Genomic DNA, 23212 nt, shown 5'->3' with positions numbered 1-23212 from the left:
ATCAGAATGATACTGAATGTTTCTATACCCTCGAAAGATAAAACTGCACGAAAATGATGCCTAGGTCCGCTCAAACACAACATTCTGAGATTTTTTAAGTTGTTAAAAATCACTTACCTTATTTTAGTATTGCATGTAATAATAATAATTTATAAAATTATTTATATAAAGGTAAATAAAATTCGAGGGTATAACTTGTTCAAGAATTATATATTATCGTTTAGTTTTATCACACTGCATTTATAATTATATGGAATGAAAAACATGTAATAATAATAATGTAAACATTGTAATTTTGAATATAAATTTGTAAATAAAGACAAATTACATTTGGTAAAATTACAAAATGAATTTATGTTGAATTAAATTTTGATAATTCTTGTCTTATGTTTTGAATATATATAAAAAAACTGAACAAGATGAGTAGTAAGAAAATTTTATTCCTTAAAAATTTTGATTCAATTACGCAAAATACGAGATTTCCTGACTAGGCTGCATCATATGTTACAGAATACTAATAAACTAGATAGTAAACTAAATGACATGCATTTCTATGTGGTACTGCTGAAATGGTACTACTTAGAACACATTAGAAACCAATAGTTAACAGAATTTCATATTTTCATAACGGTGGTAGTTAAAACCGGGGCAGTGTAAGGAATGGGGCAGATAAATAATTAATATTTTACATATTTTGAAATTCGTCAGTACCATTAGCATTGAGCATAAGTATATTAGGATTCTCCTTTTCAAAGGCAGTTGCATCTCTACCTCCAGGTCGTTCTTCCTGCCCCCATTCACCCAAGGCCCCACACATCACATCTGGTTGATCTCGCAGCTCCTCCTCTTCCTTCTGTGACATTACTAACAATTTATGGTCAAACGTATCACGACGTAGAAATTTATGGCGTAGAAACTTATTTTGAGTATAAATTTGACCAGACATAAATTTAATCACCTTTATTGTATTCTACATATTTTTTTATTATGTATTATAATATTAATGAAACACATGCTATCAATCATTAAGCTTATACATATAAGAATAAAACAAAAAATTAAATACTTCCAGTATATATTATATAAGATTATTGTTGTTTTTCACAAACCTGTTTGTCTTCTTGGGCAAATTTGTCAAACATGTTTGCATACAGTTTTTTCTCTTTTGCTAATTGCCTTTTGATAAGATTATTACAAACTCCAATTTGTTTTATAGCTGCTGTATTTTTTGGTTCTATTTTCAAAACTTCTTGGAAGTCTTTAATCGCAATTTCAGGTGATGCTAATGCGAGGTATGCTTGTCCTCTCCTGAATAAAGCTTTCTCATTTTGTGGACTTAATTTCAAAGCTTCATTACATGCATCTTTTGCTTCAACATTTTTCTCTATTTTTAAGTAAGATAAAGCCAAATTTAAATGCACCGATAAAATAAGATTATTTCTTTCCGTTTTAAGATCTCCTTCAAAGCCATCTTCATATTTCAAAAATGAAGTAACTTTCTTATACATCCTAATTGCTAAGTTATATTTATTTGTTTTGAAATAATTTGTTCCCTTTTCTTTGTACATTTTAGCTTGTTCTATTTGTTGATGACTCTTTAAGGACCAACCTTCTACAGCCTGGAATGTGCATGGAATATGTGAATTAAAAAATAATACAATTAATTTATTATTTTACATAACTTAGTGAAATAATTACTTTTTCAAAGCTTTTTAATTCTACTGTATATTCTACAGTTGCATTTGGTGGAATGTCAAATTCAGGCTTTCCAACGTTTTTATATGCATATTTGCTTTTAATTTTTAGTTTTGATTTTTCTCCACTTTTAAAGCTCTCCAAAGCCTTTTCTACACCCTCTATAACACCACAATCTTCTCCTTCTCCGAGGGAAAATTGTACATCTCTATCTTCAAATACTTTCCCATTATACATTCCAGTTAAATGTACTGAAAAAGGAACAAGTTTGAGATAGATTATATTCAAAGTAGAGTATATTCAAAGATTATATTCAAAAAGTAAAAATATCATACACAATTATATTTACCATTTACTAAAGCTCCTTCTTGTGGAGTAATATAATCTTTTCCTTGTACAATCTGATACCTTTCAATACTACCGTTTTTTTCAGGACTTAAATCTTCTCCTTTCCAATCAATCATTTCAATCTTTCAATATTTCACAATATTAAATTTTTTATTAATTAAAGTTTTAAATATACTATTATTAAAAATTAATATTTTCATATAACTGTAAAAAATTTGAACCTAATAACTTACTTCAAATTTAAGTGTTGCATTTGGAGGAATTTTAGGTGGACTGCCATTTTTCCCATATGCATATTCAGGAGCACAGGTTAATAGTGCAACTTCGCCCTTTTTCATAGTAGCTACCCCTATATCCCATGCTTTAATTACACTTCCTTTCTTAAGTTCAAATTGAAATGGTTCATTACGATCCTTGCTTGAATCAAACTTTGTTCCATCCATTAAGGTACCAGTATAATGTACTATTACATTGCTTCCAGGTGATGGAGTTTCATCTCCTATACCTTCCTTAATTATTTCTTTCTGTACACCTCCATCCTTGTTCGGAGATATGTCTATGGCCATTCTAAATTTAAAGAAAGCATAATAAATATCATGTTTCTTATTTAATGTTTTATTTCTATTTACTATTTTATATTACGGAAAATAATAGGTTTGATTATTGATACAGAACGCAGAATAAACATAACAAACAATAAACAAGCATAACATAAAACAGAATCTTTTCAAAATTCAATATAAGAGAAAAGTGATACTAATAAATTGAAAATTAATATTGCCATAGTTCTTAATAAAAATGGCAAATTTAATACAGTTAACTATTATAGGAATAGAAGAAAATGTATACAAATATACATATTTATTCCAGAGTATAAACGAAGGTATGTACATATGTACATATGTACACGAAATGTACAAAAATACTCACTTCTATATCTTTAAATAATATCTTTGTAATAGAATAGTCTTTTACGTAATACTAAAAACACGTTAAAGTAAGGCAGACGATTCTAGAAACTAGAAACTGACTGGTCTGGTCTCGCAGTTCGTTTAAAGTAATCAATTCCATAGAACTTACCAGAAATTCTAAAGCTTCGTTTCCGTATCGATTACCGACTTTTAGTTGCGGTATCTCGATTGTAATATCGATATATTTTATACGAATAGATACGAGTAACTGCAAGTAATACATTTCCAGTGAATTTATGTCTTTATTTATAATAATTAGATTATAAAAATCGTATAAACAAAATATATTTTGTTTATATATCTAACTTTATTTTATGAATAAATTATTTGTAGTTTTACCTAATAGAATAACTAGTCTTACGTATTTCATATTACTTTTATTACTACAAATTATATGAAATATAAAATAAAATATTATGTAATAAAAGTAATATATTATGTTTTATTTACATTATTTATTTTCTTATATAATTTACGTATTTTTTATTAAACGAATACAGAATCTTTATATAAATTATGTATATTCATAAAAATAAAATATTGAAAAATATAAGTCACTTATGACAAAATGTGTATGTATATGTACAATTTATAATCATTTTATATTAAATTAAGAATATAAACGATAGATCGCTCCTTTTAGTTGCACATAATAATGTAATTAATAAATATAACAAATCGTAAATTAAATCGAGTAGTAAGAAGAAGATTATTTGACACGAATGGAATTTTTAGTAATTATTTTTTCATTCGTTTGATATTTTTTATCGTGCTTTTCTGAAGATTTTGAACTGATTAAAATTATGCAATTTTACTGCAATTAAATTCTACGTCAACTAACAAATAACACGTATTTTTTAACTACTGTATAAGAGTAATATTAACACAAAACAAAGATAGAAACACGCAATTACTGTAGAAGATTACAGGAAATGTAATCGTACAAATGTACTTCTTTGATGGAAGATAAAAATTTTAATTGTATTGTACAAGTATAAATACGCAAACATCCAGATTACAAGAGTTTTTTTCTAATTTAAATCTCAGGATGAAGTTGTTCAAAATGCACTTATTTCTTTGTATATTACTTTTCATTGCGGTAAGGCTTTAATAATATTTTCATACTGTATTGCCACTCAATATCATAAATGACTGTACTACTATAAATGTAGTACTAAGAGAAGACTTGAAATGCCCTTAGATAACTAGAACAATTTGTATAAGAGCAAAAGAAACTTATTTTTATTGCATCGTGTATGCATATAAATTTATAAAACTAAAAACTAAAATTGGCGCTGCAATTTATATGAATATGCTGTTGTAGTTTTGATAATTATCATATTGATTCCCGAGAAATTACAAATATGATAATAATATATCGAAATGTAGTTGTTTAAGTATTTTATTCTACTATTGTTTACGTCCCTTTCATATATCATCATTCCATCAAAAATTTCACCGGAACGATTTCTATTATTATATAGTGTTTTATACTATACGGTGGATATTATTATGTATTATTTTTGCATAAAATCATGTTCTTTGATGAATTGAAATTTGCATTACTATTGTTTTTTATTGCAAAATATACTGTGGTTAGTTTTTAGGTTCCTCTGTGAAGGTAATTAAGGTAATAAATTTATATCATTTTACGGTTTTGCTTCGTTCCTGAAACAGCTTATCTGTAATCTTGAGGGCGTTTTATTATCATTGGTATAATATTTTACTGATACATTCATCAAATGATTACCAACTATATTAACTAATAACTTTATAATATTTCATAATAAAAATCTAAATTTTATAATTTCTATTGCAAATAACCCTTTTATTATTCATTCCGTTAATAATTTTGTATATTTTAAAATCATGTGATTATGTAATATAAATAGATATCAAGATAGCTTTTTTAAGTAAGATCATACGCGTATATTTTAATACATTAATCAATGCAACCCATAATATTTTCTAAGCAGATATTGTATTATTTATATCAAAAAATCGTTAGTCTAAAATGTATTTTAATTTTAATAGTGCGTTGTGTAGTATAGACCTTTTTTATTGATAGGCATGCGGAATTTCTATGAATGTTCGATCTCACTTTGCTTCCCATCATGATGGTAAAGTTGGTTGTCGATGGTTAAATTTTGGAAACGGTGGTAAGTTACATTTGCATAGTAGCAAATATTATCTTTAAATTAATAAATTTCAAAATTCAATATTCATAAATTACTAATTGTTATTTTTAATAGTTAGTTGATTTGGATATAAAATCATTAAATATAAACAACTATATCAATAAACATTTTAAATCTAAATACTCCTTTTTGGAAATATCAAGTAATTTATGATAAAAGTTTTCCATTACATAATATTTAATTTATTGTACTTATTTGCAGGTAGACAAAGCACCACCACCAGTACCACTCAACAACCTTAATGCAGAAAAACTGAGATAAATGAAATAGAAAAAAAAAAAAAAATAAATAACAAGATCAAATCAATAAAATATTGTAAAAGAATTATATTTTTTTGTTGAAAGTATATATATATATATATATAATTATATATACTGTTGTTTTTAACACATAATGAAACAAAAATGAAAAGAAATAGAACATTTTCTTGTAGATAAATTGAACTTACGATAAATGTCATGGTTTTATTATTTTTATACCTCAATGACAGTTTTTTAATTATATTTTTCTTACATTATTAACATGATTATTTATTAATATATCAAATATTCTATATGTATAAAACATTAATTATTTTTTATCTTATATATTAAAAATGTATAAAGGTACTATATATAAGTAGAGAGGAAATTTCCTCTTTAATACAAGTATATCAAATTATACATATATAGTTCTATGTGTAAAAAATGTATTAAGGAAATCAATGTTTTATTTCCAAAAGAGAAAAAAAGTGACTATGCATAAGTACATGCAAATATAATACATTTATATAGCTACGATACATGTGCAATAATACAACATTATTAATATTATATCAAACTTACATATACACATATAAAGATGACAATATAATTTAAATGAGGTCAAACAACTATAACACATTTCTTTTTTAATTTTATTTAATATCACTGGCAGTGAGATTGAAGTTGTACTTATAAACTATGAATATTTTCCTTGTTCAAGTGACATACCATGTAATTAAGATCTTTTTCCCTTAGTAGCATATATGCTCAAAATCTATAAATGTATTTAATCATTTTATGATTATATGGGCATTACCAAATATTTAATATATATGTAATATATATATATAATATAATAAAAACGAATAACTATAGGTTTGTGTAAATAGCAATTGTAATTTGTATAAATATTTGTACATTTTCCATTATTATTAATTTTAAAGGGAAGTTCCTCTTCTTTAGATAATTTGGTTTATAATGTATTCCTATACTTATTTTTACAAAATATCTATATGAAAATTTATCCAAAGAAAATTATCCTATTACAAGCAACATAAACTGTTACATTTAAAGCAGTTTGTAGTATACAGAACATTGCTTTCAGAATTATATCCGTAAATCAATTTTCTTCAATTTATAGTAACATTTATTAATGTTATATGTAATTTATTTACATTTTTTGATATGGTTTATGCACAATTATTATTGAACATCAGATTGCATTATCAAACTTATCTAATTTAAACAAAAATTGTTAAGTTTATCTAATGTTCCTAACAACAATGTTCATTGCCATCAATTTTAATGAAATGTAATATTTGAATTGTCATAAGATACCAATTATCACTTATCCATTACAGCTGATTCTTTTCTATCACAGTATTTTGTATAATTTTTAGTTCATTGATTGATATATAAGGTTAAAACAATATATAAATGATTTAAATCTTAATATAATATTTTAAAAAATTTAAGTCTAATAACTTTAGCAGGAAAATTAAAGATAATTTGACTTGCTGAGAACAGGAAAGAAGAAATATAATATATATTTAGTTCTGAATTGAAATTTCTTATAATATACAAAGTGAATAAAAATAAAACTAATAGTTGAAATAATAATTATGAGTATAGAAATGCATTCTTTTTTTATACTTTTCTTCATAAGGTTTTACATTACTCTAACATGTATTTTACAAAATATCATAAAGTAATCTTACAAAATAAATAACATATATGAAAATTTTTTAAATTAAAGAAGGCAATATTTATTACACATTCATTTAAAATATAAATGAATTTAATATACTAAACACTTTTTTTAAATCTTATCTATTGCACATATATGACTTATTTTTTTAATAAATGAGTTAGGTCTTTATTTTGTTTCTGAAGCATAATATCTGTCTTTTCTGCTTTATCTGTTATGTTGTCGATCAAGTCATTTTGTAGATCTATTTCTTCCGACAGTCCTATTGCTAAACCTTTCAATCTAGCTAATGAACCACTCATTTCATCTAAATTTTGTTCTAATACTTTGCTCACATTATTGCTTAAAGAATTTGTTTCTATATCATTATCTAGGCCATGTAATTTTAATGCTGGACTTGTATTAGCTATATTAGTCTGTACTTGTTCTAACGAATTAGATAGAGCAGGAGATGTCATAGATTCAGAGCTAGAAGATTCTGATAATATAGTTGACGGTATTGGTGCATCCATTGATTTACCACTGAGGTAATTTTTAAGGCTTCCAAACACACTTTTTATTCCTTGGATATGTTTTTGACTAAACCTTAACGTGCTATTAATATCATCCAATCTTTTCTCTGTTCTTTCTAATTGTTCTCTCTGTCTAATGAGTTCCTGAAATAAAACATTTAATATACAGCTATATATATATGTAGTGAAATACATTAAAGAGAACATGCAATAAATAAATATTTTGTTCATATTGTATAACGAATTTGACATTTTAATATATTTTATATAATTCACAAATTAATTTGTATATTTAGATAAATTAAATATTTAAATGCAGTAGTTTCCTTATAATAACAAATTATCTCTTTTATATTAAAAACAATTTAACATAGTAAATAAAAAATGGGCAAACAGGATTTACCAAATAAACATTATATAAATATTTCAAGAAATACATTTTTATAGTAAGACATAAAAAATAACATATTTAATAGTGACAAATTGTTAGAATCACCTCTGCAGTAGCAGCTCCAATCTGTTCGGAATCTCTTAAAAGAGAAATAGACCTTTTTGTTGATTGTATTGTACGTTCTTCTATTTCCTTTTTTCGTTGCAATAATTGTTGACGTTTTTGTTCGAGGCCATTGTCAAAATTATTATACTGATTGTAAGTCGTAAGACCAGATCTTGGTGGTGCACTTTTTAGAAAAGTTTCGTCGTCTATATCATCCTCGAGAGAGAAGAAAGGATTTTTTGGATCACTTAAATAATTTTGACTTGCCATATTTGCAGCGTACCGCGCACTTGATAATATTGTCTTTAAATCTGCTTCAAACTCTGGCTAAATCGTCCGATACAGTGACATTCGTAGACACAAGACACGTAAAATCTTATACTGTGGGCTAAGTCTGAAACTACATTATAGATGGCAGTCTACATGTAAATGTATATGTATCGGAGGCCATCAGTAATTTTCAAATATTTTAATAGAAAATCAAAGTTTATAGATTTTTTCTAAGAATTCGAATTATAATTCTGCTATCTTTATGAAAAATAACTATCCTTTTTCCTTAAAAGGTATACATTAAATTATTTTTAAATCTTAACTTAACTTATCTTAAATTAAATATAATAAAAAATATATTGCATATAGTTCCATTTAAAATTCTGAAATGAAATTATGAATCATAAACTACATCTAATATAGACCACAATCATTAAATAGGTTTGGACACTCCTATGCTGAAAGCATACAAGGAACCGTCTGAAAACTGAGTCATGAAAAATCAACATAGAAAATAAGAAAGTTCTCGTTCTGCGCATGCGTGACTTGCTATGAATGTCTCAAACAAAGGCAGACACTCTACTTATCTCTGTCTCGCAAACACGATAACTTTATTGTTTTCCATGTTAATTTTTCACGACGCAATTTTTGGACGATTGTCCCTAGCGAGTATCGAGACATATTTATACTATAATCGTGGTGTAGTCATTTTATTAAACTTTGTGTTATGCCTCATGATAAGGCAATGAGAGTAGTAATGTTATGTATCGGCGCTATAGAGTATAAAGATAGAGTAGGTAAGCCATATGTTACCGTGTAAGTGGATGCGACATAAGAATGAAAACAGAAGGTTGCATGCGTGCAGGCTGATTCGTTCGTTGATCGCTGTAACATTTACATATTTATTGCACAAATATGCAGGCGTTATTAGGTAAGGCAACAAGAGATCTCCCCCTATGCAGAGTTCTTTCTCTATTCCTATATTGCTTTTCAGCTCTCGTACTGAGAGCGCTTCAGTTTCGCTTTCACGCACTCTATCTTTATATTTTTAAAAATCGTTGCAGTTTTGTGGTACCCCATAGCATTAATTTTAGGAACGTTATATATAAGTATAGTGTGAATTCTGATGCGGTGAAATAAATGTATGCGGTATGAATTATATAGCAGTGTAGAAGAGGCAATGAACGGAGTAATATTGATAATAAATTCATTAAGTGTCATAATTTCTCATTACCACTAATGACTATTTATAATAACTCGTTACTTTACACGTTTATTGTCATTGTCATTTTTCCTACATTGCCAGTACGATCTACACTTAGATAATATGCAATTGTACTTACTTATTCACGACATATACACATTTATAATAATCTTCCGTTTATCATATACGTATTTGTGTACTTGTCTCAGTATCCCTTTTCCCGATCGAGTGCGATGTAACGAAAGAAGATGATATTGTTAAGTGCATTCAAATGGACCGATAAAAAGTTTGGTGGCCTTGACATTCTAGTAAATAATGCCAGAGCTGATTGTGTTACACCTATCATCGGTAAAATATTTATTGATATCAATCTATGATACTTTACGAATATACTTGCATTTGTATTTTCTTTTCTTGTAATCCTTTTCTTCTCAAGTATTGTCAGTAATCATGAGTTATACAATTATTGTGCAAAATGTTTAAAATGGTTACAATAATCTAGATTTGTTTAATGCCTGTTATTTGGTGCCGGATGGTTGGATAACATTCTTATCCAGAATTTTTCTGTACCGAACCACTATCTGTTGTAGCTTTCGTTGGACAAATAATGTTGACCGTTAGCTGAGAAGACGGTTATGTGCAAATTTCAAGAAATCAGTTTAGCTTTGTTATCAATGTAACAGAAAAAAATAATTTTTATTATTATACAGAATTATCTTGCTTGATTAAATTAATCTTGATGTCATCGGTTTACTGTTGAAGGCGTACCATAGTACGAGAAAGGAATATTTATATACATTTACATTAAAACATAAGCATTATAACATTTGTTTTGTTAGACTAGAAATTCAAACATACAAATAAAACAAATAGGAACCTTTTATTTTGCAAGATATGTGATTTTCAGTTGTTAAAATCTCTAAGTGGTATTTATTCTGACAAACTGTTATTTATTAATTATCACTGATATATTACAGACGATTAGCACTTGCGCTGTGTTAAAAATGCTTTGCAATATCGAAACTTAGCTGTACATTAATTAAGTTTTGATTGAGGCTTTTGTTTTCCAAATTTTCGAAATTCATCAGATAAGAAAGTAGTCACATGTATTTAAGGAATATCCGAACAATCTTTACGAAAATTAAATCTGACTCAAAAAAGCTGTGTTCGCTATTTTCGACTGATCTTTTCAAGTAAAATTCAGATTTTTGCTTCTAGATGTTTGCTTCCCTACAATATCTACTATTTTAAAATAATAATGCTTTTCTGTCATTATTTTTAAATGTGAATGTTTCAAATGTCAAATATTACACAAATAATACAATTTTACTCGCGAAATTGAAGTTATTTTATCTAAACGTTGATTTTTACATGTCCCGACTGTTATATTCAATTACTCTTACTAATAATAGCTTGGATATATAATAATACTAATAGATACGTTTCTGTTTGTATCAATTAATCGTAAATATTCCGTTACAGACTCAAAAACCGAAGAATACCGTAGAGTCATTGATACCAACTTGATAGCACCAGCAATTCTAGCACGAGAAGCCATAAAATCTATGAAAAAGCGCAACGCGTGCGGCCATGTAATTTCCTGTTATTTCCTCCGTATTTTATAGATGGTAGTGTTAGTTGAATATATCTGTGGAAAATGTCGATGAATCTATCGTACCCTTTGTCCTCTCAAATCTTGTTTTTTTTTTTTAAATAAGCAGTTTTCATCTTTTATTCACAAACGGAGAAAACAAAAGAAAAACATATAACTTTTATATCGAACGCTATAAAATAAGAGAATCGTTTTTCAGAAAGTATTTGTTTTATTCTAAATTAAGCTTGATTTGAATTCATGCAATACTTCGTCCAACATATTACTAGAATTATTAAAAAAGTTATTACAGACATACCAGATACCAAGAAAAAGGGGAGAAGTTTATTTTTAATACATTATAAGGCCGGAATAAATAAAGAATATTTGCATTTCTCACAGATATAAATTGATTTATCGAATTATGATTTTTGTATTTTCATCCAGTCTCGGGGAGACGTGATCGTTTGATGTAGCGCGTCAACGGGAGTCGTAAATTCCCGTTACGATTGCACGAATCGACACCACGAACAGGGCGATCCCCTTATTTCTTTTGGGAAAAAATAGGAGGTGATTGGGTTGGAATATAATTAAATACTAATTTTGCATAGACAGCTTGATTAAATTATAATATTTTCAAATATAATTCGTATTTATAGCGTAGCCGGATTACATCTTGAAGCTGTAGCCATACCGATCGGCATGTACGGTCCTAGTAAATACGGTCTAAGAGCTCTAGGGATAGAACTACGCCATGAAATAAATGCGGCCAAGCTGTACGTCAAAATTACGGTAACAGTTCGTTATTTACATATGTATAGTGTATCATCGCACTATAACGCACTATCACCAGCAACTATACCGGCCAGGCAGCAACAAACAAACATGTACACCTCACACTCATATATTTTACGACGTGTTACGTTATCGTAGTTTTTAGATTGGTATTGCTTTCCAAAGTTTAAGTTTTGAAAAAGAATATTAATTACCAGATCTGATCCAGTGGAAGTGGCTATATACAACACCTGCTCGAACTCTCAATCCCACACACCTTTCATTATATTTTTATTTACCGTTTGGATTTTAATTGCATACTGTTTGTTACGTCGCGAAGCTTGATATGGATCGTGTTTCTAACCGTCTCTCGCGGTCCTCTAGCGTCATACACGAATCGTCTCATCTTCCCAACGGGGCATACTATGTATCGACATGGTTGCCGCCCGGCCGCGAGTTCCAGAAACGTCGATTCGATCCATTCTTTAATTACACAAAGAAGTCGGCATACGTGATCATCGGCACGAGCAATGGCGTGATCCGAGCACGGAGGGGGTCGTCTCCCCGAGAGGACAAGAAATTTATCCTAGGGCAGTTAGTCTTTCTTCAGAAATCCTACCGCATACGTTTTGGACGCTAACGGATAAAATTGCGAATTCATCGAACATCGATACATATCAAAGTCAAGTTCTCGGCGTTCTATCCATCAAATCGATCAATCTTCGGATTAATCAATTACTGTGCTTTCCGATACGACGAAATCAAACAATTTTTGTCGACGCAATAATTATTGTAGGCTAGTGTAAATAAATATATATATTATATAACTGTGGATTCCAGTTATATTAAAAACTAATCACCCCTATTATCCCAAAAGAAATAAGGGGATCGCTGTGCTCGTGGTGTCGATTCGTGCAATCGTAGCGGGAATTTACGACTCCCGTTGACGCGCTACATCAAACGATCGCGTCTCTCCGCGACTGGACGAAAATACACTGTCTTTTTGCTAACTTTTCCCTTCTTTTCTTTTTTTTTCATTGAGTATATCAGTTATGTGTTAGCTGTACCCAGTAGTTTTGGACTTTGCTACACATGCAGTTTGTCATGAAGTAATAGAATTTATAAACGTTTGCAACTTGTGACATTCTTATATAGATTTTTTACTACCGGCGCGCAGCTGGTTGTGGGATCGTCCAAAGATCGCCTATCAGCGACGACCTTGACTCCTAAAACTGTTCGCGAACGACAACGATCAAATGCACGTGTATAAATACTGTTGTGCAAAGTACTTGCTTGCGTTATATTTAGTTTGCAAATAATACTTATTTTTTTCGTCGAGATTTTAAACCGTCATAAATATGTAGTAATTGATTGCCTGGAAAATTTAGTGTCTGTAAAATCTAGTACTCTCTATCCATTTCCTATTCAATGCATATCCTTTTCAGTTCGCGCACGCATTCTATTTTGATTTTCTTATGATCTTCGGAGTTTTGTGGCGTTCCGTAACTAATTTTAATAATGCCATGTATCTTTCTTTGCGGTTCCCCGTAGTGTGAATTTTGGCACGGTGAAATGAATGTTTTAAACGAACAAAACAATTTTGACAACAAATTCATTCATTAAATATCATAAGTACCAATTATCATTTATAACTGTTTCCGATATTTCCATTTGTCATGCGCACTTGGATGATACACAATTATACTTATTTATTCACGACATATACTCATGTATAATAATTTGTTGTTTATCATATACGTATTTACGTATTTGTCTCAGTATCCAAAGAAAATTTTTTTAACTAAATGGTTCCACGATTTCACATCGGTTTAGTGAGGAAAATAATAGCCTTTGCAAATTCCTGATTTGATATGAGGTTTGCTGGACACTACAGCTCTCTTATTTCACGTCAAATTTGGCTGTACTTACTCCAACATTATAAAAGCTCCCCGATTTCCCGTTAGGGTCATTTGTGTTATTGTCCAATCTGCTAACAGCTACATGTTCTCGTATCAAGATCGATTGCTCCGTTTTTCCTAGTAACACGCTGATTTTGGATCGAGTTTGTTCGCCAACTTTGAACTCAGCAGATATACCAACAACTGTCAACAGCAAAACACTGACGTTTGCGGACGATACGGCCATACTAGTGAGGCATGCAAATCCAGAAACGGCTGCCGCACTACTACAAGAACACATTACAAAAATAGAAAAATGGCTGCAAAACAAACAAATAAAAGCGAACACCAGCAAGTGCAACCACATAACATTTACACTTAGAAAAGGAAAAACACCAGATATCCAACTGAACGGCGCCCACATAGCACAAACAAAGCAAGTCAAATATCTAGGAATAAATTTAGACACACGCCTTACATGGAAGCACCATATAAAATCAATAATAAACAGAATAAGTGCAAAAAGGAAACAGATGTACTGGTTAATCAATAAAAAATCTAAATTAAGCACAATGAATAAACTAAATATATACAAAACAATAATCAAACCAATCTGGGCATACGGAGTCCCACTATGGGGGACGGCAGCAATGAGTCACATAAGCAAAATAGAAATAGAGCAAGCAAAAATTTTAAGGACAATAGTTAACGCTCCATGGTACGTCAGAAATGAAGACCTACGAAAAGATCTAAAAATTCCAACAGTCAAAGAGGAAATCGCTAGATACGCAAAAAAGTACAGAGAAAGACTTGCAGCACACCCAAACCAGCTGGTTGCTGAAACAAATAAAACCAAAATAGAAAGAAGACTGAAGAGGAAGCATCCCGCAGACCTCGAAATAGAGATGCAATAGGAAACCTAGAAGATGGAACCCCGCTGGGGGTAACCATCCACATGCTATATTTTTATTCTTTAAGCTATAATATTTTACCAAATGTCCTTTTGGACAAATTGTAAAAATTTAAACAAATAATCAATAAAAAAAAAAAAAAAAAACTTTGAACTCACCTCCTTCGGCTTTTTGATGTTTGCGCCAAGAGCGTCTGCACGTGACTTCATTCTAGAAACGTCCTGACCTCGCCTCAAGTTCAACCTTGCAAACAATAATGCAGAACTTGATATGCGCTCTCTGACCTTTGGAGCATACTACTAAAATAATTGCAACCGTATTTCATAAAATACCATATCACGGTACTCACAGCCTTGACATGTAACATATTTATAAATACAAATACGAGCAGAAGTGAAAGCTGAATCAATTCAATTAGAAATTTACGATTCGAATTGCTGGATTGCACCTACAGTCACCGAATACCTTGTACATGTAACATCTCTAACCAGTCAATTTTATCTTATCATATTTCTATTCACTTACTTTTGCATTTCGCAATTGTCACGTTTAGCAATGACTTTCAAATATCAATAGTGTATATAACAAGATAAGCATGAGTCACTCGACTAAAATACACTTTATGTTGCGATCTTAATTACAAACTATACCGGAGTCGCATGTACGACACATTACTCAAAATGTTAAGTAAATCTACAATTACAAAGTAACAACAATTTGTACTCGTCATTCTATTCGATTAAAATAAATAAGAAGAACGCTTGTTTTTTTTTTTTTTTTTTTTTTTATTGATTATTTGGTAAATTTTTACAATTTGTCCAGAAGGACATTTGGTAAAATATTATAGCTTAAAGAATAAAAATATAGCATGTGGATGGTTACCCCCAGCGGGGTTCCATCTTCTAGGTTTCCTATTGCATCTCTATTTCGAGGTCTGCGGGATGCTTCCTCTTCAGTCTTCTTTCTATTTTGGTTTTATTTGTTTCAGCAACCAGCTGGTTTGGGTGTGCTGCAAGTCTTTCTTTGTACTTTTTTGCGTATCTAGCGATTTCCTCTTTGACTGTTGGAATTTTTAGATCTTTTCGTAGGTCTTCATTTCTGACGTACCATGGAGCGTTAACTATTGTCCTTAAAATTTTTGCTTGCTCTATTTCTATTTTGCTTATGTGACTCATTGCTGCCGTGCCCCATAGTGGGACTCCGTATGTCCAGATTGGTTTGATTATTGTTTTGTATATATTTAGTTTATTCATTATGCTTAAATTAGATTTTCTATTGATTAACCAGTACGTCTGCTTCCTTTTTGCACTTATTCTGTTTATTATTGATTTTATATGGTGCTTCCATGTAAGGCGTGTGTCTAAATGTATTCCTAGATATTTGACTTGCTTTGTTTGTGCTATGTGGGCGCCGTTCAGTTGGATATCTGGTGTTTTTCCTTTTCTAAGTGTAAATGTTATGTGGTTGCACTTGCTGGTGTTCGCTTTTATTTGAGGAACGCTTGTAACACTAAAACTGCCAAAGTGATTGAAGTGTCCAGCTCATAATGATTCATCACTATTTTGTAGCTGTGGTGCACGATAAGTATTATAAGTCTCTTTTTGTAACATAACTCAGTTGTTATAAGCAAAAACATGTAACAACCATTTGTGTAGAATAAGTTTACGGGATTTTATGGAAGAGTGTTATTTTTATATTGTATTTTATTCTCTATTTGTTGTTGTTGAAGTGATTGCCACTTCTAAGAAAACTCTACATCTGGTCTTCGGTTTTCTCAAGCGCTGAGGCCATCGATAGCGCATAGACAAAAGAATGCGTCGATGACAGACCATAAGCGGTAGATGTGCGACGTTGGCTTCGGGGTTCTTTTAGTCTCAGGGTAACATTGCTAGCATGCGGATCTGGACCAGCTTACATTGTATTCCACACTTTGTACTTTAATATTCACAATATATACATACTTACAATACCTTACAATTTACCCACCCGTTTCTTTGATTCCACATACATTAAATAACCTTAACAGTTGTCAATATAAATATAAATCAGGTAACAATGAACGTAAAGAATACCATAAATGGAGTTATAAAACTAGCCTTTCATTTCGACAATAGTTCGTTCATGAACATCGATAATTGATTAGACTTTGTACTTAGCAACCGCAGCTCTTGTAGATACCTAGTACGTGTCTGTCTAGTGGATTGCTTTGATTATTTACACCGATTAATTATTACTACTAAACTCGTTGTAGGAGAAGGAGGACTGATTGTGTGAAGCTATAGTTATAGCTATGATTTATGTATCTAATGTCTCTAATAAAAAGGATGTAATCGACACCTTCCTCGGGATTTACATGATCGCAACATCTGTATCTCTATAATTTGCAACTGAAACATCATCTGCATTTTGCACGTTCTGTTTCGGGATATTTAACGAGTTACATTTGATGTACGAGCCCTGCTAATTCAAAGCCATTACAAACACGTTTCTATGGAATGTAACGTATTATTAAGTAGTTACTTGAAACGACATATCGTGAGAGAACATCGATTGGTAGTTATCAAGGCAGTGTGTGGAATTCCTTATATAAAGTAACGCTGTGTCTTTCTGCGCAGTTACGTTGCGGTTTGCTAATAAGAATGATGAATCGTTGGATCGGTAAAGTAGCACTTGTAAGCGGTTCGAGCGGCGGAATCGGTCTCGCGATATCGAAAGTTCTGGTTAGCCATGGCATTAAAGTAGTTGGTTTAGCAAGAAGAATAGACAAGCTTCAGGATGCTACAGCAGAAATTGGAAAGGATAAATTTTTCCCGATCGAGTGCGATGTAACGAACGAAGAAGATATTCTTAAGGTTTTCAAATGGATCGACGAAAAGTTTGGTCGCCTTGATATTCTAGTGAATAATGCTGGAGTTCTTGGCAGCACACCTATCCTCGGTAAAAATATTTGTTCATATCGATATATGGTATTTTACGAATATGCTGCGATTTGTATTTTCCCCTTTTTTGTACTCTTCTTTCCTTTTAAGCATTGCCAGTAATCATAGGTTATATTATTATGCTACAGGTGTCAAATGGTTACAATAATCTAGATTCGTTTATCTACTATCTGTAGTAGGAAAGCTTTCGTCGAACAAATAGTGTTGATGTGAAGTTAGTGTCCCAGATTTCCTCAGTATTAGCTGAGAAGACGGTTGTGTGGAAAATTTCAAGAAAGTTTCAATTGACTTATCAGTATAATCGCACGAGTGATTACAATCATTCCTCTGAATTATTGCACTTGATTAAAATAATCTTGATGTCATCGGTTTAGTGTTGACGGCGTACCATAGTACGTGAGAGAAGCATTTATATACATTTGCATTAAAGCATAAGCATTACAACTTTCCTTTTGTTAGACCAGAAATTCAAACATACAAATAAAATAAATAGGAACCTTTTATTTTACAAAATATGTGATTTTCAGTTGTTAAAATCTCTAAATGGTATTTATTCTGACAAACCGTTATTTATTATCACTGATGTGTTACTAACGATTAGCACTTATGCTTTGTTAAAAATGCTCTGATCGAGACTTTTGTTTTCCAAATTTTCGAAATTCATCAGATAAGAAAGTAGTCACATGTATTTAAGGAATATCCGAACAATCTTTACGAAAATTAAATCTGACTCAAAAAAGCTGTGTTCGCTATTTTCGACTGATCTTTTCAAGTAAAATTCAGATTTTTGCTTCTAGATGTTTGCTTCCCTACAATATCTACTATTTTTAAATAATAATGCTTTTCTGTCATTATTTTTAAATGTGAATGTTTCAAATGTCAAATATTACACAAATAATACAATTTTGCTCGCGAAATTGAAGTTATTTTATCTAAACGTTGATTCTTACATGTCCCGATTGTTATATTCAATTACTCTTACTAATAATAGCTTGGATATATAATAATACTAATAGATACGTTTCTGTTTGTATCAACTAATCGTAAATATTCCGTTACAGACTCAAAAACCGAAGAATACCATAGAGTCATTGATACCAACTTGATAGCACCAGCAATTTTAGCACGAGAAGCAGTAAAATCTATGAAAAAATGCAACGCTTGCGGCCATATAATTAATATTTCCAGGTAACTCCATGTATTGCATAAGAATATATTTTCTCCGTAATTTATTGATGCCAGTGTCAGTTAAATATATCTGTGGAAAATGCCGATAAATCTATCGTACCCTTTGTCCTCTCAAATCTTAATTGTTTTTCTTTTAATCTAAATGAGCAGTTTTTATTTTTTATTCACAAACGAAGAAAATAATAGCGAAACATATAACTTATACTACAAAATAAACTCGACTCGTGCGAATACAATTGTTTGCCTAATATATTTACAATATAATATTTATATGCACATTTTACATATTTATTGAATTACATATTATTTTTGAAATAATTAAATAATATAAAGACTATCGTTTTTCAAATGGTATTTGTTTCATTCTAGAGTAAACTTCAGTTGAATTCATGAAACACTTCGCCTAATATATTATTAGAATTATTAAAACTGTTATAAACAGATACGTCAATCTCAAAGGAACCGACAAGAAGTTTATCTTTAATAACGAATAAGGCCAGAGTTAATAAATAATGTTTGCATTTCACATAGATATACTAGACATAGATAGTTATAGATTGAATAAAATTACATTTATCGAGCAAATTCAGTGATATCTCGCGCTTCAATGCACTGTATCTCTCTATTTTTAAGTCCCATAGTCCTCTCCATCGATATCAGCACAACGTCCAAATTGCACCAAAACATATAAAAACAAACGAAATAAATATCACATTTGCGTCTGTAACGCGATGTAACATTACACAAATTCCTTTTGTTTAATGAGGGTCGGTATTTTATTTTTCTACAAAGTCATTGGGATCCGAATGCAGTTTTATCGTATTTTGCACGTTTGAACGAAGAAATTAAAGAAGTTTCATTAAAATTCATAATGAGGGCGCATTCCTGCAAATCGAACTATACTGTTTATAAATTGTTCTAATATTGCATACACAGGTTGATTAAATTATTACATTTTTTAATATGAAGCATATTTATAGCATTGCCGGATCACATCTTGAAGCTATAGCCTTACCGATCGGCATGTACGGTCCTAGTAAATACGGTGTAAGAGCTCTAGGGATAGCACTCCGCCATGAAATAAACGCGGCCAAGCTGAACGTCAAAATCACGGTAACAGTTCGTTATTTAGATATGCATAGTATATTATTTAATGCTATCTGTAGTCCATACGTTCAGACAAGAAAATGAAAATTTTCGACGGTGGTAACATTGAAAACCTAAATATAACACATGGCGTTAATAGATAGCGTTATTATTTCAATAATTAAAATTGGCTCAACAAAATTGTCTATGATTTCCCATGTATTAACGTAATTCTGAATAATCAGATATAACCATGAATACCCTATAAGAACAAATAATACTCATATTGCTTTATCTTTATATTCTAATAGAACATCAGCCCCGGAGCTGTGATGACGGATATGATAAAAGGTGTACAAGATGCGGTGAGCAATAATTTTATATTAAAAGTTGGAGACATCGCCGAAGCAGTGATCTTCGCGTTAGGAACACCGGAAACGGTCGAGGTATGTATAGATAAAATACCTATCCACAAGAACATACTCACTATAACGTCTATTAGCAAGATTATCGTCACACATTTTATCCCACATCTTTAATTGCCTTTATAGCGTTCCCGCATTTGTACTCATTTTATATCGTTTCTAATTTAATATATCTGTGTAAAAAAGTATTATTTACTTCGTTGTTATATGAATTCATATAATTCGTATAACAACTATACAGCTAGATAACTCTTTTTATACAGTTGATTATTGAATTATCTTCTTTCTTATTTTATTATTTTTTTATTTATTTATGTTCCTTTATTTTACCTACTTGATATTTTCCTTCATTTCTTTCTAGACATACAATTTTTATATTTCTTTCTATGATATGTCGAAGTAACCATTCTATTATCATAGGATGATAAAATTCCTCTTTTCTCAATTATGAAGATATGTCAAAATTATGTGAACATTATTATTTTTACTGGTAATGATTAACTTCAATAATCATACAAATACTGTTTGCAGATTCCGGAAATCACGGTAATACCACACGGCACGGGATTTATTTACCCACAGAGGGATTGACTCACAGTTAGTCATCACTTAAATGCTGTAACATGTCGATTTTAATGAACTTCACGCCTCATCACATCTTTCCATCAATGTATAATGGCGACAAAATCAGTGTGCTACTTCTATTTTGCAAGTATCACAGTAGATGAAGACATATTTTTTTAGATATGCAATTAACCTTCTGTACTTACATTATTACTACTATTAAGTTTGTACCATTTATACAAAGGAATGTAAGAACCGATGACCTCATGAGAGCGATTGTGAATCTTAATGCAATATGGTAAAATCAAGATGTATGTATGAATGGTTTATGGTGTAGGACTTTGGACACTCTGTTAAATCAATTATCCTATTTAATAAAGAAGTGAATTAGAAAACGGAGCTTTATATTTATCCCTTTATATATAGTAAAAGAATACCTCTTCGTGCGTAAAGTTCTTACAATAGACATAGTTTACATATATTTATCACATAATTAAAACTGGTGCGTGTACATCTTACGACGTCTTACACTGTTCTTAGCTTGGCATTGTTTTCTACAGATTAATTTCTGAAAACAAGTATCAGCTGCCAGTTCTTACCGCGTGGAAGTGGCTACATATGAGACCTTTCCAGAGTCCTAATCCAACCCACTTCCCACTATATTTTTATTTGCCATTTGAATTATACATAAATGCTGTTACTGTTAAAAATGCGCGTGTGTTGAACTTTTTGTTCTTCTTCCCTTTTTTGCATGTATCTATTGAGTGTTATCTGTACCCAGTAGTCTTAGGTACTTATACCTCATAGTCCGTAATGAAGTAATGAAATAATTAATGGCTACTTATGATAATATATTAATATTCACATGCGCATCAAAGAAGATTAATTCACATTTGTTTAATGTTGGAAATTCGCGACATTCTTATATAGATTTTTTACTACCGGCGCGCAGCTGGTCGTGGGATCGTCCGAAGATCGCCTATCAGCGACGACCTTGACTCCTAAAACTGTTCGCGAACGACAACGATCAAATGCACGTGTATAAATACTGTTGTGCAAAGTACTTGCTTGCGTTATATTTAGTTTGCAAATAATACTTACTTTTTTCGTCGAGATTTTAAACCGTCATAAATATGTAGTAATTGATTGTCTGGAAAATTTAGTGTTCGTAAAATCTAGTACTCTCTATTCATTTCCTCTCTTATGCATATCGCCTTTGTAGTTCGCGCACGCATTCTATCTTGATATTCTTATTATCTTCGTAATTTTGCGGCGTTCCGTCACTAATTTTAATAATGTCATGTATCTTTCTTTGCTGTTTCCCGTAGTGTGAATTTTGGCGCGGTGAAATGAATGTTTTGCGCTAGCAAAACAATTTGACAACATGCCTAATGAAAGCTCCCCGATTTGCCGTTGGGGTCATTGTCCAATTCCCTAAACAGGTCCACGTTCTCGTATCAAGATCCATTGCTCCATTTCTCCTAGTGACACGCTGATTTCGGATCGAGTTTGTTCGCCATCTTTGAATCTCCTTCGGCTTCTTGATGTTTGTGCCAGGAGCGTCTACAAATGACTTCATTTTAGAAGCGCCCTGACCTCGACTCAAGTTCATCCTCGCATACAACTATCCAGAACTTGATATGCGCTCTCTGACCTTTGAAACATTTCGACTAAAATAATTGCAACCGTATTTCATAAAATACCGTATCATGGTACTCACAGCCTTGACATGTAACATATTTATGAATACAAATACGAGCAGAAGTGAAAGCTGAATCAATTCAATTAGAAATTTACGATTCAAATTGCTGGATTGCACCTACAGTCACCGAATACCTTGTACATGTAACATCTCTAACCAGTCAATTTTATCTTATCATATTTCTATTCACTTACTTTTGCATTTCGCAACTGTCACGTTTAGCAATGACTTTCAAATATCAATAGTGAATATAACAAGATAAGCATGAGTCACTCGACTAAAATACACTTTATGTTGCTATCTTAATTAAAAATTATAGCAGAGTCACATGTACGACACATTATTCAAGGTTTTAAGTAAATCAACAATTACAAAGTAATAATAACTTGTACTCGTCGTTTTATTCGATTAAAACAAATAAGAAGCACGTTTGTGACACTGAAGCTGCCAAAGTGATCGAAATATCCAGCTCACAATGATTCATCGCTAT

The 23212-nt window shown here is 30.8% G+C and overlaps 3 protein-coding genes across 4 annotated transcripts; 1 reads left to right on the top strand and 2 right to left on the bottom strand.

Moving 5' to 3' along the window:
* Positions 1-420: 420 nt before the first annotated feature.
* Fkbp59 (FK506-binding protein 59kD) lies at positions 421-3134 on the bottom strand. Of its 2 annotated transcripts, none has more exons than XM_072022129.1 (6): positions 2974-3134; positions 2277-2610; positions 2045-2165; positions 1699-1946; positions 1110-1619; positions 421-853 (listed from the first exon to the last, which is right to left on the bottom strand). In XM_072022129.1, the coding sequence occupies exons 2-6, from the start codon at positions 2607-2609 to the stop codon at positions 686-688; spliced, it is 1380 nt and encodes a 459-aa protein (XP_071878230.1). In that variant the 5' UTR covers position 2610; positions 2974-3134; the 3' UTR covers positions 421-685. The 2 variants fall into 2 exon arrangements, with proteins under 2 accessions (XP_071878230.1, XP_071878239.1); XM_072022138.1 differs by having other exon boundaries at positions 747-864; positions 2974-3133.
* A 3193-nt stretch (positions 3135-6327) lies between these two features.
* On the bottom strand, positions 6328-8582 carry Snap29 (Synaptosomal-associated protein 29kDa). The gene is made up of 2 exons (XM_072022218.1): positions 8171-8582; positions 6328-7818 (listed from the first exon to the last, which is right to left on the bottom strand). Exons 1-2 carry the CDS (start codon positions 8438-8440, stop codon positions 7303-7305), a joined length of 786 nt encoding a protein of 261 aa, XP_071878319.1. The 5' UTR covers positions 8441-8582; the 3' UTR covers positions 6328-7302.
* Positions 8583-17418: 8836 nt separating this feature from the next.
* On the top strand, positions 17419-21415 carry LOC139997873 (farnesol dehydrogenase-like). The gene is made up of 5 exons (XM_072021904.1): positions 17419-17755; positions 18819-18945; positions 19926-20058; positions 20343-20477; positions 20988-21415. Exons 1-5 carry the CDS (start codon positions 17458-17460, stop codon positions 21045-21047), a joined length of 753 nt encoding a protein of 250 aa, XP_071878005.1. The 5' UTR covers positions 17419-17457; the 3' UTR covers positions 21048-21415.
* Positions 21416-23212: the final 1797 nt, after the last annotated feature.

This window comes from Bombus fervidus, chromosome 1 (genome assembly GCF_041682495.2).
Source record: "Bombus fervidus isolate BK054 chromosome 1, iyBomFerv1, whole genome shotgun sequence".
Classification (NCBI taxonomy): domain Eukaryota; kingdom Metazoa; phylum Arthropoda; class Insecta; order Hymenoptera; family Apidae; genus Bombus; species Bombus fervidus.
This window is presented reverse-complemented; position numbering and strand designations above follow the sequence as displayed.